The following is a 16,993-nucleotide window of genomic DNA, read 5'->3' as shown; positions in this document are numbered from 1 at the left end:
GATTACTTTTTTCCCCTGTCCTTCTCATTTCTATAATCTAGTGTCAAGGGTAATTGAGGTATCCCCTCTGTGAGTTCTGGGGTCCATGTGGCCAACATCTTTGGTGGCCTTGAACCACCTCCTGGTCTTCCTAGCAGAGGAATAAAGAGACGGGAGTCCAAGGACTGATGGCCAAAATGGTCCCTTTAATGCACAACTGTGAGAATTGCTACAGAACATCTGAAGGGCTTCAAGGTATAGGACTGCACACAGGTGTGATTGATCTTTTACACAGGTAAAAGCATTTCAGTGGAGGCAATTCTCGGGGGTGGGGAGGTAATTCAAGGAGACAAGGAGACACTCTATCTCCCAGGGACATCTATATTGCTTTTCTTACTAATACTTGCAGTTATTTGGATAAGCACAGAAAGATATAGATTCCAAAATTTAGTTCTCTGGACTCTGAGGTCAAGCAAGGCTTTTATTGTAAATCCAAGACTAAGTTGTCTGGCTGGTTCAGTTTGTCCTTCCCCATGGGGGTCCTCCTGTCTCTTAATTCATAAGAGCTTGCATCAAGAGCATGCTTTTTTGCTTTCTAGACTGTCTACTTCAGTCCAGGGGTGAGTCTGTGGCTCACTTCAGTCCATCCAAGCCCATAGTGGGACCATCCTTTGTGAGGTGTTAGAAAAGACATCAATTGAAGCCTGAGTCAAGTAATCATGATGGACACCTAGGAGTAGATGTATTATGGAATCATTCAAATCCCAAATATTAGGAGCCTATCACTAAGGATTTTTCTATGTTTAATCAAAGACCATTGCTCTATAGTAAAATATGAAAAGGCAATAGGGGAAATAGAGAAGCAAATAATTCACTACAAATACAAAATCCAGAATCACCAGGTTTGACTTAGTAGCTAACACAAAGGAAAGGTTAAAGATAAACTTGGGGATTAGGGGTGATCATAAAAGCACTATAAGCTTTTCTAGGATGTGGGGAGGAGGGGCAATTCACTGATGAAGTCTAAAACACTTAGAATTAATATCCAATACCTCTTTGATATCTTGCATTTTTTTCTTTTATAAACCAAAGATGAGTGAAATCATCTGGTGTTTGTCCTTCTGATTCACTTCACTTAACTTGGTATCCTCTAGTTCTATCCAAGTTACAATGAATCACATGACTTCAGTGTCCTTATCTAGTATTCCATTGTGTATATATACCACTTTTTATTGTCAACTCATCTGTTTGTGGGTACCTAGGTTGATTCTATGTCCTAGCTATTGAACTGAGTGCTATAATAAAAAATATTAAATGGTTGCCCTGACTTTTTTCATATAGTCCTGTTTTTCCTTTCTTCCACTGGACATCTAAATTCAAACACTAAAGAGTATCAACAATTCTGGATTCTTGACATGTTAAGGTATCTAGAGCTCTCTTACATATACTAATTTGATATGTCTCTAACTTCAGTGAATAAGCAATTAGAACTGTAACCAAAATTCACGTTGCAAATCATTGACCTTCTCATGTGCTCTCTCTCTACCTCAAGCTATGCTTTTTACTTCATGGCAAATATAGAATTGTGTCTAGCTACTAATTGTTTTTCTAAACTAAGTTTAAATACAGGGATTGAGAGGGAGTTGATCACTTTATTGATAAAACACTTTTATGGCAGTATGGTATACAGAAAACATAAGAGATTAAAATGGAAAATCAAGAAAGACTTCCAGGCATTAATGGTATTTGAGCTGAACTTTGAATTTGAGGTATCAATCTGTAGAAAGGCAAGAGAGAATATTTAAAGGAATTGAAACCATGTGGACCAAGTAATATGCCTGGTAAATATCAATCAGTGGGAAAGTCATCCACTCAAGAAAAAAAAAAGAGTAAAAGAACATAAAGTTTAAAGACTGACTCTGGAATTAGAGTGCTTAAGTTTGTAACTTTTGACTATAGCCATCTTTGACATACTGAGAAAGTAACATCTCCTCTCAATATCTCAGGATGGTTCTCTCTCATATGAGAAAAACAATAGCACATATTTAATAGATAGGCAGTTATAAATATATGATAATCACATGTATTTAGTAGTATAAAGTATATGTTTTTACTGTGTTGCAGTGTTATGACTTTTTTAAAGAGATAAAATTGTGACTATTTTGGAACTAGATTTTAGGAGTAGGAGGACAGCATAAGTTTGGGGCTTATTTATTTGGTTTCGTTTTGTGGTCACATGGCCACTTCCTGGTGATACTCTGGATATCATGCTGTACTGGCCAGTAAATCTGGGGCCCTTGCATGTAAAACATGCATTTCCAGTTCTTTGAGCTACAGTGTTCACAGAAAGATTTTTCAGGGTGCTATACTTGTTATTCCATACATAAGGTGTTTAATTTTACTTGTTTTAAAATTTCATTTATTTTATTACTTATTATTTTCTTTTGCTTTTTTGGTCACATCCAGCATAGCTCAGGGGTTACTCCTGGCTCTGCACTCAGGAATTACTCCTGGAGGTGCTTAGGGGACCATATGGGATGCCGGATATTGAACCCAGGTTGGCCACGTGCAAGGCAAACCCCCTACCCGCTGTGCTATCACTCCAGCCGCAAAATTTTATTTATTTTAAAGAAAACAACTCAAAGTTTACTGAATTCCATATCTCAGTATCTTCACATTATGAGGCATGACTTCATCAAAAAGGACTTGGAAAGGATACAAATATTTGGCCATAAGACCACAAAAAATGGTTATAAGTAAAGTAGAAAAGATACGGTTATTTTTTAAATGAAGTTAAAGATATGCTTACATTTTAAAGCATATATAGATCTAAGCATTTAATTATTATAATCTGTGCATATTTTGTCAATGCTGATTTGTATTACTGTTTCAGACACTATTTCAAAAAGATTTATCCTCCCATAAGCAGGATAATGTGCTCCAAGATAATTATATCTCAATGTTATGTAAACTATGTTGAAGCTCAAAATTTATTCTATTTCCCCTTTAAAAAAAATTCTTTTCTGGACTGGAGCAGCAGGCAGGGTGTTTGCCTTGCACGTGGCCTCCCCGAGTTCGATTCCCAGCATCCCATATGATCCCTCGAGCACCGCCAGGAGTAATTTCTGAGTGCATGAGCCAGAAGTAGCCCCTGTGCATCACCGGGTGTGACCCAAAAAGAAAAAAAAATTCTTTTCTGATTACAAGCCATACACCGAGTTTCAAACAGTTATAGAGGTTATACTTCAACCACTAAGATGCTGAAGACACTAAAGTTATATTTTTCACTTTTTTTGGCAAAATTTATTTATGCAGATATACTTTCAATGTCATCTTTGATAATTCAAAAAGCTTTAAAAATAGATAATATGAAATAAAATCAGGGAAAAAATATCCTAAGAATGGGTCATTTCCACTGTTAAACTAAGCAAATTCTGCAGTACTTCCCTATGAAGTAAAAGTGAAAAGCTAATGTTTTGTCAACATAGCAGAGAAATTGTGTTTGTATTTTTTGAAAGGAATAGACATTTACTGCACTCCCAAAATGGATCCTATACTGGCCCCAGGGCCGAGGCTGGGGTAGAGCCTCATCCTGGAGAGACTAAGGGGACTTTTAAGTTGTCTTGGGCAAGAAAAGAGAAGAAAGACCAGTGGAATGGGCCTGGCCTTCTGTTATCTGTAGTGGATAGATGTGAGGAAGCATGGAATGCAGCCAGATGGGCCATAAGTCCTGCTGGGGGCAGGGTGATCTTTGATTCATCAGCTGACTGCCATTTGGTCTCTAGCAAACCTGACATACCAGTCGTTTGGGGTATATTAGGGGACTATGAGATCTCTCGTTTATTCTGGCAGGAACAGGGTTGCAGTCTTTAGGGGGATGGTTCACTTGGGGAAGTGGGGGAAAAGGCGGGGATTGGCAACCAGGAGTAAAGGTAGAGGAGTAATTGGTTGAAGGAGGTTCTGGAGATTTCCCTACCACACCTGGATGAATTTCAAGTGGCAGGGCGCTAAGGTTAAAAAAAAAGACAGGGCGTTTGTCTTGCACGCGGCCCACCTGCATCCTATCTCCAGCATCCCATACGGTCCTCCAAGCACCGCCAGGAGTTATTCCTGAGTGCAGAACCAGGAGTAACCCCTGAGCATCGCTGGGTGTGACCCAAAAAGAAAGAAAATAAAAACTGACGAATTCCAAGCAAAAAAATGCCCTAAAAATTAATGGCCCTAAGGTGTTCACAGAAAGACCTTTGAGTGTGCTATACTTGTTGTTCCATTCATAATATGATAATAATATGCTTTCTTTGCACTCTCCAGAATGGTAGCAACAATGTGAAGCAAATTTGTATTTATAAAGCTTGAAAATGATTTAATATGTTTTGGTTGATTCTTAGCAATGACTAAATCACTAAAAGTTTGAGATATGTGTATATGTAACTTATCATTTTATTAATCAAAAATGCATAAATAGTGACTGATAGTTATTGTGTCTCCACCAATTATTTAACATTTATTTTTTAACAAACAATTGTTTATGTAATTCATAATTTTATTAAATTATGTATTAGATGTTATTTTTTGGTGACCATCCCATGTTTTATAGCAACTAAGGTTTAGGTAGCTTAGACAACGTGTCCAAAGATCTTACTAAGAAAACATAGTTAAATAAAATAAAGTTTAAATTAAAAATCTATATTATTTTGCCTAATAATTTATTTCTTCTAAGTATGTATTCTGTAATATGATTATGAATTTCTTATTATATTTTCTAACTTACATCAACTTTTAGAACTGTATTTATCTTTTTTTTGGGACTCTGATATTTTGCTATTTTGATCAAGGTTAAAAATCTGTTTTTGCTTCTTTTGTTCTGTTCTTCTGAGAACTTAGAAACCTACAGTAATCCATTTTAAATCTATGTTGCTAAATTTCTTACTGGCAATTTATTTTCTAGGTAAAACAATAGAAAGCTTTTGTTTGTTTTCATTTTAATATTCTTTGAGAATTCTTTGACTTCACTTGAGCAATAATGGCAAACTGATGTCTGAAAACACATTGTAAGACCAAGTGCTTTTGAATAATAGAGGATAATATTGGGTTGAATGCAGGCCAAACATTTCTTCTCTTCCTTAAAACTCTCTGAGCTTTAAAGAAATTCTATCTACTTGAGAACTGCATTTTATTTTTTTCCAAATAACTTTGCAACATTATAGCCCAGAAAAGCCTGATGTAACATCAGCATTTTAGAAAAGTGGTGTAGACAGTATCTTTGTTTTACGAAAAAAAAGTTGGAAAAGTATCATGTGCTTTTACAAAAACTTTGCTATTTAAGTTTAGGTCTAGCCCATTGTGTCATAATAGTATGCAGAGAATTCAGACTAGCTACTATGGGTATTATATCTTGGCAGCTGGGTTAGATCCTGGAAGTATTATAGGAAAGAAATAGCTACAAATCTTACTCAGTAATCCTTAGAGCAATATAAGGCAGACTAAGACATTATTTTGTGACATAGCACATACTAGTCATGCTAAGCCATTCATTAATTCAGTTGTAAAACTCAGGTTAAAGTGAAGAAAAAAACTGAAGACATGTTTAAGAAAAACCATGTACTGTGTAGCACTTGGGCAATTTTTTTAAAGCAATGTGTATGTGTTTGAATTTTGTAAAATTGTCACACTGCCAGTGTCAAAAGACTCTCCTCAAAGAAAATGACCAATATTTATAGTGCATGCAATTTATAGATACATGAACATTAATTCTTCTATTTTATCCTCACAATATCCTTGTGAGGTCAGTAGACTGGCCTCAATTTTACATATGATGAAATGGATACTTATATTTAACATTTTTGGCCAAAGTGACACATTCATTACTTGTGGAGCAAGAGTTCCATGTTTTATATTAAATGATTCTGGCATTAAAGTTCATCCTTTCTCCTCCACACAGATGGACTCTAGGATTTACATGACATGCTTACTTCATAGGTCAGAAAATCATCTATTGTTATTCTGTACAATCTCCTTGGATCAGATTATTTTAGTGATGCATAAATAGCTTGTATATTAAGTAAGATAATTGAGAAATATGAATCCCAGATAGAAATGAATGATTGAATAAGTAAACTAAATACATATACCTATACACATACTTATAATAAAAATGTTATATATATATTTTTAGCTTTTTTGGGGTCACACCTGGCAGTGCACAGGAGTCACTCCTGGCTCTGCACTCAGGAATTACATCCGGCGGTGCTCAGGTGACCATATGGGATGCTGGGAATCGAACCCTGGTTGGCCGCGTGCAAGGCAAACGCCCTACCCGCTGGGCTATCACTTCAGCCCAAAAAATGTTATATTTTTATAGCATTATTTTCTAATCACAGTAAGACTGCTTTTATTTTTAATCTCATTAATTTAGGTATTAGAATTATAATAGTGCTTAAGTTTATGATGTTGAGGTACAAAGTTATGCATACAATTGCTACAAAAATTTCCGTGTCCCTCTACCACTGTCCCTATGTCACCTTCAATCCAATTTCTCCCTACCCCATCTCTCAGTTTGTTGAATAACAATTATGATTCTGAATCATACTCCTACATCCCTTAGCTGTCACCCATGTGTATCATATCTGTCATCTATGTTCCATGTTACTTCCAATCAACCTATTTGTATTCCAGCCCTCACCACCAAATGACACTTTTTAGTGTCCAAGGTTTATTGTAATTTGATATTGTTCATAGCCTTGATTTGTGTCTATATATCACAGATAAATGAAATAATTCTATATTTTTTCCTTCTGCCTGTGGCTTGTTTTACTTAGTATGATACTTTCAGTTTTATCCAATTTGCCAAAAAGCTGCATAACTCCTTTTTTGTGGCTGCATAGTATTCCATTGTTTATATGTATTAAAACTTCATTCATTCATCTATTTTTGGGCATTTGCATTGCTTCTGTATCCTAGCTATTGTACTAAGAACTACAATGTACAGAACTGTGATTATATCTTTTGAAATTAATGGTTTTCTGTTTGGGGGAGATAGATTCCTAGAAATGGGATATCTAGATAGAATAGAAATTCTATTTTTGTTGTACAAACTCAGATGTGTATATATATGTGTGTGCATATATATACACATATATACAAACATATATATACATATGCATATATATGTGCTGTGTTTGCCACCAAAAGTTAAACTTCTGTTCATCAGTCTTAAATTGACTCCTTGACTACTACTCCTTATCTAAGCCACTAAGATAATCATAAGGTAGTAAAGTTACAAAGAGTTTAACAAAAATCAGTGTGGATTATGTGTTTAGTTCTTGTTCCTTCTTTCTAATACACAATAATAAAATTGGTGTTCAGAATATTATTTCTCAAACATTAAGCTCGAATTTCAACTTCACAGGCGCCGAAGTTATAGTACAGTGGGCAAGGCCCTTGCCTTGCAAGTGGCTGACTTGTTCAATCCCTGGCATCCCATATGATCCCTCAAGCCCACCAGGAGTGATTCCTGAATGCAGAGCCAGGAGTAATCCCTGAGCACCATTGGTTGTAACCCCAAAACAAACAAACAAAAAAAAGAAAGGCAAAAACCAAGTTGCAACTTCACATACTCTTATCTTTGTGATGGTACTAACTTGTAAGCTCTCTGTGATTTAGTTTCCAGTCAAACTAAAAAGGCATAATAGCCCCTTCCTCAAAGAGAGGAGACCATTCAAGACAATAAATACTCAGAATTCTAGATAGTTGACACATAGTAAAAGCCCTATGGAGATATTACTCATCAGTATTATTATTTTATGGCACGATTAAAGTTTTATATCTCCCTTCCCTCTTATGTTTAGTGAATACATGATAAAACACAGACACGATTGAAATAAAAAAATCTTTCTCAAAGCAATATGTTGGGTAAGGTTTAGATAAAGCTGCTGCTGGGCAGGAGTTATTGATTATTTGCTATTTTCTGTGTCAATAGCATCCAGATTGTTCCTTTGCCCTGAAGTTATATTGTACTTAATCATATCATACCCAATTCATGTAATGCATATTAGCACCAACTCTACCCAGGAGTAACAACTGCATTATAGGTATAATGAAATTTGTCAAATAACAACTCACTGTGTCATTTTCATTTTAAAATCTTTCAGACTTGTTATTTGAACAAACACTCAATTCAGATAAATAGATGAACTTCCTAGAGTGCTATGAATCCAGAATCAGGAAGAGAATGTAAAGAAACAATGAATTTATGTTCATCATTTTACATTGACAAACTGAGGCTGGAATAGATGAAGCACTATTATGTAGCCTTTTAATCCATGAATCAATGCACAGAATAAATCCTTTTATTTCTCAAAATGTTCTTCATCTAAGGATTCAAAAGTACCAGCTATTTCCAGTAGCAGCATCTGTTGCTTTGCTAGTTTCCACAGAGATGAGCTTCTGTTGATTTTCATCACATTTGTTCAAGTCTGGAATCTGGTTAAAACATTCAAACAGTTGCATTACCAGTGAAGGAGTTCAATCATATACTATCCTTAAAATGATGTTATTTGTCTACATTTGACAGTAAAGACTGTCATAATATAAATCATTTTAGAATGGGGAATAGATGTTCTTAGAAAACAAAATTATAGTCACTTTAACTCTTTTCATTGATATCCATGTATTTTAAATGTAATTTTGTGATAACTTTTGTGAAATTAATGATTGCCTCTGTTCCATCTAATTTTAGCATTGTTTCAGCTACAAATTGACCTTTATAGGCATTTTGCTATTCAATATACAGCTCCCATATTATTCTATGTGTTTTTATTTTGCATTAAAAATAATCAAAAAGCAAAATGAGATTTTAAAACTATAACGCATTGAAGGGGTAATGTTATGTGTTTCCTATTTCTAATGGATTATAAAAGATATAGCAGGGTCTGAGAGATAGTACAGCAGGTAAGGCACTTATTTTGCATGCAAAAAACCCAGGTTCCATCCCTGGCATCCCATCTGGTCCTCAAAGCACCTCCAAGAGTGAGCCCTGAGCACAGAGTCAGGTGCAAGTTGCTTTTTTTGTTTGTTTGTTTGTTTTTTAGGTGAAAGTTTTGAGCACAGCTGAGTGTGGCCTCCAAAAAAAGAAATAGCAGAGGAATAAGTAAAAATTAAAATACTGACAAATGTTCTTTATAAAGTTAACAAAGTATATACATGGATTTTATTCACTCATCTTGCTGTAGACCTTTTTAAATGCACTCGACTTTTCACTCTTAGTTAATTCCATGCTATTGAAGAAAATGTTGTGAATTCTTTAAAATTTGAAAATATGAGTAATATCTTTTCTATATTTTAAAATAATTGAAATTTTAATTGATTTAATTAAAAGAGAACACTTCTACCTTATCTAGGTTTAAATTGTTTCTACATCCTACTAATATAAGGCAAATTACTAATGCCAGATATTTTCAAGTGTATGAAAGTACTAGCATCAATTTCTAAGGAAAACAGAAATACAGTGATCACTGATAAAAATATAAAAGCAGCAGCCAATATTAAGCTCTGACTAACACTAAGCACATTACTTATTTCAAATTAACAGCTACGTTAAAAGAGAATATATCACTATCTTTCCTTTGCAGAATGAAATTGAGTTTCTGAGAGCTTTAAGTAATTTTCATATGCTATTAGGTAGTGCAGGTAAAAGCCAAATTCATATTTTTTAATAACATAAGAATGTTGCCTCACAAGTATTAGCTTGCCATGGACGGAAATAAATCTAATTTCATATAGTAGAATAAAATCTCCATTTTACTTCAAAGCCAAATTTATCCACTGACGTTTTAGAGACAATGCTTAATAGGTATTATTCTATTAAGTATTCAACATATTTGAAAGACCTGTTTTCATTGTAGATGTCATTTAATCTTTCTTTACCTAAAGTTTTATAAGATTTTTTTCTCCTATTCTTTTTATTCATTTTTGTTCCTTTTGCTCATTTCTGTGTAGGCATTGGGAATTTTCAGTGTTGTTAAATTAATACCAGGAATATAATCTTTATTTGTTTTCTTATTTATCGATTTATTTAGGAGCTTCAAGCAGTGCTTACAGAATCTTCTCTCGTCAATATGGCTAGCAAAACTTACTGCTAAAGATCTAGCTGAATGATGTGTTTCTACTCTGTCCCTGGAATATAGGAAACATGAGGGCATTCTAGGCCGTTCTTAAGTGTTTGGGGGGCCACACTCAGTGATACTTGGGTGTCCTAGCCCCTGAACTATTTTTCCACCACAATTAATATATTTAGATTCCTCCATACTGTGTGCCTACATATTGATGATCACTATATCCACCTGGGGGATTGTTCCTTTTGATCATAATATACTATTCTTTTTGGTTTCAATATCTTTATTTGTTGAAGTTTTTTCATCCAGAATGAGTCCAGCAGGTCCTGGTCTTTTCTCTGCATATTGTCTCGAAACACCTTGTTCCATTATTTAACTCTAAACTGTCTATTTGTCTTTTTATTGAACAAGAGCCTTTTGAATACATGGTAAGTAGGGATCCTGCTTTTTTGTCAGTCTAGGCATTGTTCTTTTGATTGGTGAGTTTAAAGCATTCAAATTTGGGGCAATTAATGATAAATATGCCTTCACTACAATTCTGTCTTTCGTTTTCTGTCTTAGATTTCTGTTGTTGCCTTTTCCCATTTCTTTCTATCTGCCTTTTCATTTAGCACAGTTAAATTTCATGTTCATTTTCTCAGGTAGAAAAAAGTCATGAAAAATGAAATGGACTGACTATTTTACTATTTACTCTATTATTCTTAGAGATAATTGAGTAAATTCACCCCAATTCTTAATAACTAAATTTACAAACTTGCATTGCAAAGTTCAACACTGAGTTATAGTTTGTCATCATGTCAGATAAATATGCCCACTATCAACTTTCAATGAAACAAGTCTCTTTTTTGAAATTAAAATATTGAGTTCTAAGGGAGCTATTATCACTTAACAGGTAGGTACATATTTATAAAATTTTTCTTCGAATTAAATTTATTTACAGGGACTGGAAAGACAAATAATGATTTCATGAAAGTGATTGCTTTCACAGAAAAATAAAAGGACAGTTAAATAAATAAAGCACAGTTAATGCTTTCTATTTTATCTCTCATAATATGATTCCTGACTTCCTGTATAGAAATATTTGTTTTTTATTTTATGTATTTTCCTGGTTTTTGAACTTCTCAGAATAAAGCCAATAAACTAAATAAATATGTCAGTAAATACATTTTCACCTCTTTATAATGAATCATGATCTTTCTTCAATTTTTCTTATGAAGTATTTAGAGGCTTGAGAAGACAGAAAGTTATTGAATATATGTCTAAAAATTTTATTAATTACTTTTCTAATTTAGTTCATATTCTTGTATAAATTTTGGGGGGATATTCCTGATATAATAATGGTTATAAAGATTGACAATTGGCTTTTCTCAGCTTTTTAACATTTTAACTTAATTGATAATTTGTTTTATTGGGAGGGGCACACCGAGAGCTGTTTACACCTTACTTATGGTTCTAAGCGCACTCCTGTTGAACTCAGAGAACTTTAAGGAGTGCCAGTGCTCAAATCTGAGTAAGCCACATGCAAGGCAAGCGCTATTCCCACTGTAGTATGCCTCTGATTCCTGAGAAAATATTTGAAGTTGCATTTCTAAATAAATAATAAAGTCACCATGGTAAATTAAAACAACACAACAGGAACAACTGTAATAAAAATCCTAGGAATTAGAAATATACTAATACCCTTATAATTTTCAAGTTATTTAATCATGTTTTATTTCATCTTTGTTTTTGTGATGGATATATAGTATCTTCTTTGGGGTTGGTATAGTGTATAGAATTAGTCTTTTGCTTTCCATGCTATTGAAGTATCAAAACTGGAATATTATTCCTGACTGCCTGTTGTCCCTTGATGTCCCTTGAGGACCACTGAGTGCTCCAGACACCTCTGAGAACAGAGCCAGGGAGTAGTTTCTGAGGAGCATCAGGTGTGGCTCAAAACCAAAAACATTGTTTTCTTTTTTTCTTCTTTTTTTTCTTTTCTTTTTTCTTTTTTTTAGTCTTCTTTTTATTTCTTTTTCTAAAAACCAAAAAATTTTAAAACAAAGAATTTTTTCTTCTTGTAGAATTATATTGAGGATTAAAAGAAATTTCAAAAGCACCTATGCACAATCTTAAGATTTCATAACATTTTATTTTCCACACAAGTTTCTTAGAAGAAACTTTAGAAAAATGTGTAGAAAATTATGGTTATACAAATCTTGACAACTAATTTCATGATAATGCTGATAAAAATAATTGGCAAGATTTTAGAATAATTCAATGAAGAATTTAAGCATCTTTAATATAGGTTTTTCATTATGTGTTGCATCTGATACAAAGTATTGCATATATGATTACTAGTCACTGGGGGAAAAACAATATAGCTTAATCTAAAGTATTCTAGGCTTAAACAAAATAGAAATGATTTATAGGTTGCCAAAAGAATAATAAAAATGAAAGGGGAAAAGACTATCATCAGCTCTTTAAATTATACTTATTATTTAAGAGATGCAATTTTGTAATTTTATTTATAATTTTACATTTTAATACCCACTATTAGAAGTCTGAGAGTAAAGGTATAGGAAAGTAGTAAATTTTCAAGAGAAAAGAAAATTGTGACTTTGACTAATATGACTGATAATTTACATATTGCTTTAACTTGTTCTTGCACTTTCTGTATTCACAGTATGAATATGCAGAGATTTATCTGAAAGTAATGCAGTTTAAGCATATGATTTTTGAAGTAAATACAATTGATCATAACACTAGCATGAACTAAATTGTATCTAAGCAGCATAGCATATTTTTAGGAAGTTTTTAATATAATACTAAATAGTTATTTAATAAATTCCTGTAGCATAAATACAATTTGAAATATTGCATGGTTCATAATACCAATTTAACATATGGACTTCTGAAATTTGGGCAAAAGCTTATTCTATTTTTAATGATTCCGAGGAACTTATACTTACCAGAATGACTTTCCATCATCCAAAATAGAAATATCCCTTTTTAATTATAAAAAAGCTTAATGTAGTTATTTTTGTTCTTATTTACTAAGAACTAATTATTTTTGACATTGTGAACATTTCACATTTCTGTACAAGGTTTTAAATTTCATGCTACTATAGTATTATAAAACATTTTCTTTCATGATTTACAAAAGAATGAGATGGTACTCAACTCTGTTTCTGAAGATACTCATACAATAGTAAAGTTTGGGCTCAAGGTCAAGTTTATTTTACATATCACATTCCTTCTTAAATGTTGATGAACGTTTTATTATTTTCCCATGTTCTAAAATTATTTTTGCTATTTTTATTTTTATTTCTAGGTAGAAAACAATTAATTACACTTTGATACATTTAAGCATAACAGTAACATCACCACTTTCCACTGATGGACAACACATGTATCTAAGCTATTTATTAACATTAACAAAAAAAATCAACATATTCTATTGTTCATTCTAGCATGTAGGCAGTTTAGACTTAAATAAAAATAAATTTCAGATTCTATTTATGCATAATTCATCAATGATTTTATCTCTTATAGGAATGACTTGTCAAGCTCGAACATCATATACTGAAGATGAAGTGCTTTGGGGTCATCGTTTTTTTCCTGTAATTTCCTTAGAAGAAGGATTTTTTAAAGTTGATTATTCCCAATTCCATGCAACATTTGAAGTCCCTACCCCACCCTATAGTGTAAAGGAACAGGAGGAAATGCTTCTTATGTCATCCCCTTTAATAGCACCAGCCATCACTAGCAGCAAAGAAAGACATAATTCTGTGGAATGCTTAGATGGGCTTGATGACATCAGTACAAAACTTCCATCTAAGCTGCAGAAAATTACTGGAAGAGAAGACTTTCCAAAGAAACTCTTGAGGATGAGTTCTACAACTTCAGAAAAAGCATATAGCTTGGGAGATTTGCCCATGAAACTTCAACGAATAAGTTCAGTTCCTGGCAACTCGGAAGAAAAACTGGTTTCAAAAACCACCAAAATGTTGTCTGACCCCATGAGCCAGTCAGTGGCTGATTTGCCACCAAAGCTTCAAAAAATGGCTGGAGGAGCAGCCAGGATGGAAGGAAATCTTCCAGCAAAATTAAGGAAAATGAACTCTGATCGATTCACATAACATCCACTTAGGCATTATTTACTTTTTGATTTAGTCATAGTCCAGTATTTGGCTAATGAAATGATCTTCTCTAAGGAATCTGAGAGTTGCATTTTTCCCTACAAGTCATATTGCATATTTGAGAATTTTTCCCAAATATTGCTGTATTGAGAAAGCAAAAGTTGTGAAGGGAGGACATCCTAAAGTTCTTATTAACAGGCATGTATTATCCAATCAAGCATGCAATAATGTTCATATTTTGAATTTAGTTTTATGGCATGATTTATATATGGTATATTTATATTGTATATTCTGGAAATATATATATTTAAAGGAGTGATACTCTCCATTACATTTCTAACATATGTATTAAGCCAAACATGAGTGGATAGTTTTCAGGATGATAAAACTATATATTTATATATATATACACATAAATACAGGTATATGTATATATATCCAGGCACATACATACATACATATATGATAAAATTGTGGTGTTTTGTTCAAAGTTGTAATTCTTGTGCATGTTTATTAGGCTAGGATGGCTTCTGGCATTAATTATTAATACCAAATATTTTAGCCTTAAATTACTTGTCAGTTAAAAAATCTGATTTAATGTTTTCTTACGTTTAAGGTTTTGGGAGGTTTTCAAATGTACTTTATATGAGAGAATCATACAAGTCTGTGCTATTTATGCCCAGCAAACAATTAATAATAACCACTGTATAGTTGCAAATTTCTGAAAATTTCTTATGATTTTTAAATACTGCTATAACTAGAAAAAATATTCATCAATTAATTTGAGAATTGGTCTTTCTCTGGGATAACTAAAATATAGAAATATATTTTATATTTGATCTAATACAAATATGAGCTCTGAACAAATGTGTAATCATTGTAATCATCAGCAGCCAATTTATATTAAATATATCAAAATCTGTGTGGTTACATAAGTAATGTTTCTTGTTTGAAGTTGAGTTCATTGAGTTCATTGGTAATATTTCTATTCTTTTCCTGAAATTTTGTTACTTGAAAAACCAACAGTTTATCTCTGAGGGAATGCAACAATACACTATAAAAGATAAAAATATTTATTCTTAAAATATGTATGTCTAGTTAAAGACTTTTAAAAGTAATCTTCTCTTGTTAATGACATTTGTTTGTTGTTTAACAGGACGTATTTTTTCTCTCATCTGGAAACCTATCCCACCCTATTCCTATCACTCAGTTCAGGAGGAATTCCTAAGAAACCTTTTAATTAGATTAAGCTATTTTGTTTTATTTTGTCTGATATTACAAAATCTTAGCTCTGTGTCTTACCAGAATAATTTCAACACTATTTTTTTAACCTCAAGTTCTGATATCTAAGACTCAAGTGGGGATTACAACTATTGCTCAATTAGAACACCTGAACAATAAAAATTGAGAATGCGGAGATTTTTATAAAAACTTATAGGTGATTTTCGTGAATTTTCTTATTCTTTAGGCATTTCAATTTAAGTTTGTTTAAATTTTACCTTTTTTCTCTCATTAATATGTAAAACTTTAATGGCTGGTTTAGACCCCCATTATCTTTTTTTAACAAACTTGTGATAATTTTCTTACTAGAAAATAATTATACCAACAATTCTAACATTGACTATAGTAATACTTTCTGGCTACCTCTCTATCGATCAAATTCTATAGGTGCAAATATATACCAGGGAATTGCTATTGACATAATGATCAACTTTTAGAATCCATCCACTGTGAGGAGAGCTGGTTATCTTACCCCTTGATTTTCAAACTTTCATATTTCCTAGACTTAGAAAATAAAATAACAATAACAAACATAGAAGGGGTCTCAGGGGCATGATCTAGTTACTAGCAGAAGAAGAAACTGCATAGACCAACCTTTAGAAACAAATAGAGCCATAACTAAGTTTGGATAATAGTTTAAATTTATCTTTGGTACCAAGGAGAATGAGGCCAAATTCTTGTCTCGTTTGTTCAAAAAATTTTTTGCATGTATTTTATGTCTTAGGCATCTTATCTCCTTGTGATTTCGATATGACTAAGTGAGATAAGGCCACTGATCATTTGAATCCTATTGTAAGTAGGACAGTAAGGCTAAAGGACTTTGGAGACACCCAGGAGCAAACAGAATTATTTCAGAGAGTTAAACTATAAGCAGAGTGGAAAACAGGATACAATGATAGGAATATGTCGAGTAAGAATTATTATATGAGAGGTAACTGACTCATAGAGATGACTGATACCTGATTGATACAAGAAAACTGATGTTTTCAAAATTTTCTAAAATGAAAGCTATTCCTTTGTCTTTTCCAGATATGAATGGGAAAGATATAATTTCTGCATGTAATTGCAGTTTAAACCTTATTGATAAGTTAATTATAGGTCCCAGTTTACCTAGAAAGTTTCCGTTTATACCTGTTGTACCTGTGAAATGATTAATAGCACTCACTTTTGGTATGTCCTGGTTTGGATGACATTTGGTGACTGTATGTTTTTGTTGAAACTTATGAAGTCTGGCATATTTGGATAAAAAAATAAAGAATTTCCTTTTCTCTTTCACTGGTTTATTTTATGCTTATAGTTACTAGTTTATCTTACACTGGTAACACTAGATAATAATCACTTATATATATTCAGTCTGAATTCTTATCAAAGTGACACATTTAACAGTTATTTAATGTGTATCTGACATGTTTTCTCAACAGTGAAGAGTTAGGCATTTTATTGACAACCTAAAAGTAGAATCTGTTTCTGTGTCATTTCAGAAAGTTTTCAGAGCTCTAA

At 32.8% G+C, this 16,993-nt stretch overlaps 1 protein-coding gene across 3 annotated transcripts in view; it reads left to right on the top strand.

Annotated features, from left to right (window-relative positions):
• Nucleotides 1–16,768, top strand: part of KCNJ3 (potassium inwardly rectifying channel subfamily J member 3) — a 168,219-nt gene extending 151,451 nt beyond the window's left edge. For 2 of the 3 annotated variants that reach the window (XM_004621820.3, XM_055145198.1), the window contains one exon: nt 13,626–16,768. In XM_004621820.3, the coding sequence (XP_004621877.1) occupies nt 13,626–14,212 (587 nt within the window). In that variant the 3' untranslated portion in view covers nt 14,213–16,768. The remainder of the gene's footprint in view (nt 1–13,625) is intronic. The other variant, XM_055145359.1, reaches the window with a different exon arrangement.
• Nucleotides 16,769–16,993: the final 225 nt, after the last annotated feature.

This window comes from Sorex araneus, chromosome 1, assembly GCF_027595985.1.
Source record: "Sorex araneus isolate mSorAra2 chromosome 1, mSorAra2.pri, whole genome shotgun sequence".
In the NCBI taxonomy this organism is placed as follows: Eukaryota; Metazoa; Chordata; class Mammalia; order Eulipotyphla; family Soricidae; genus Sorex; species Sorex araneus.
The sequence above is the reverse complement of the archived record's forward strand: the minus strand, read 5'-3'. Positions and strand labels throughout refer to the sequence as shown.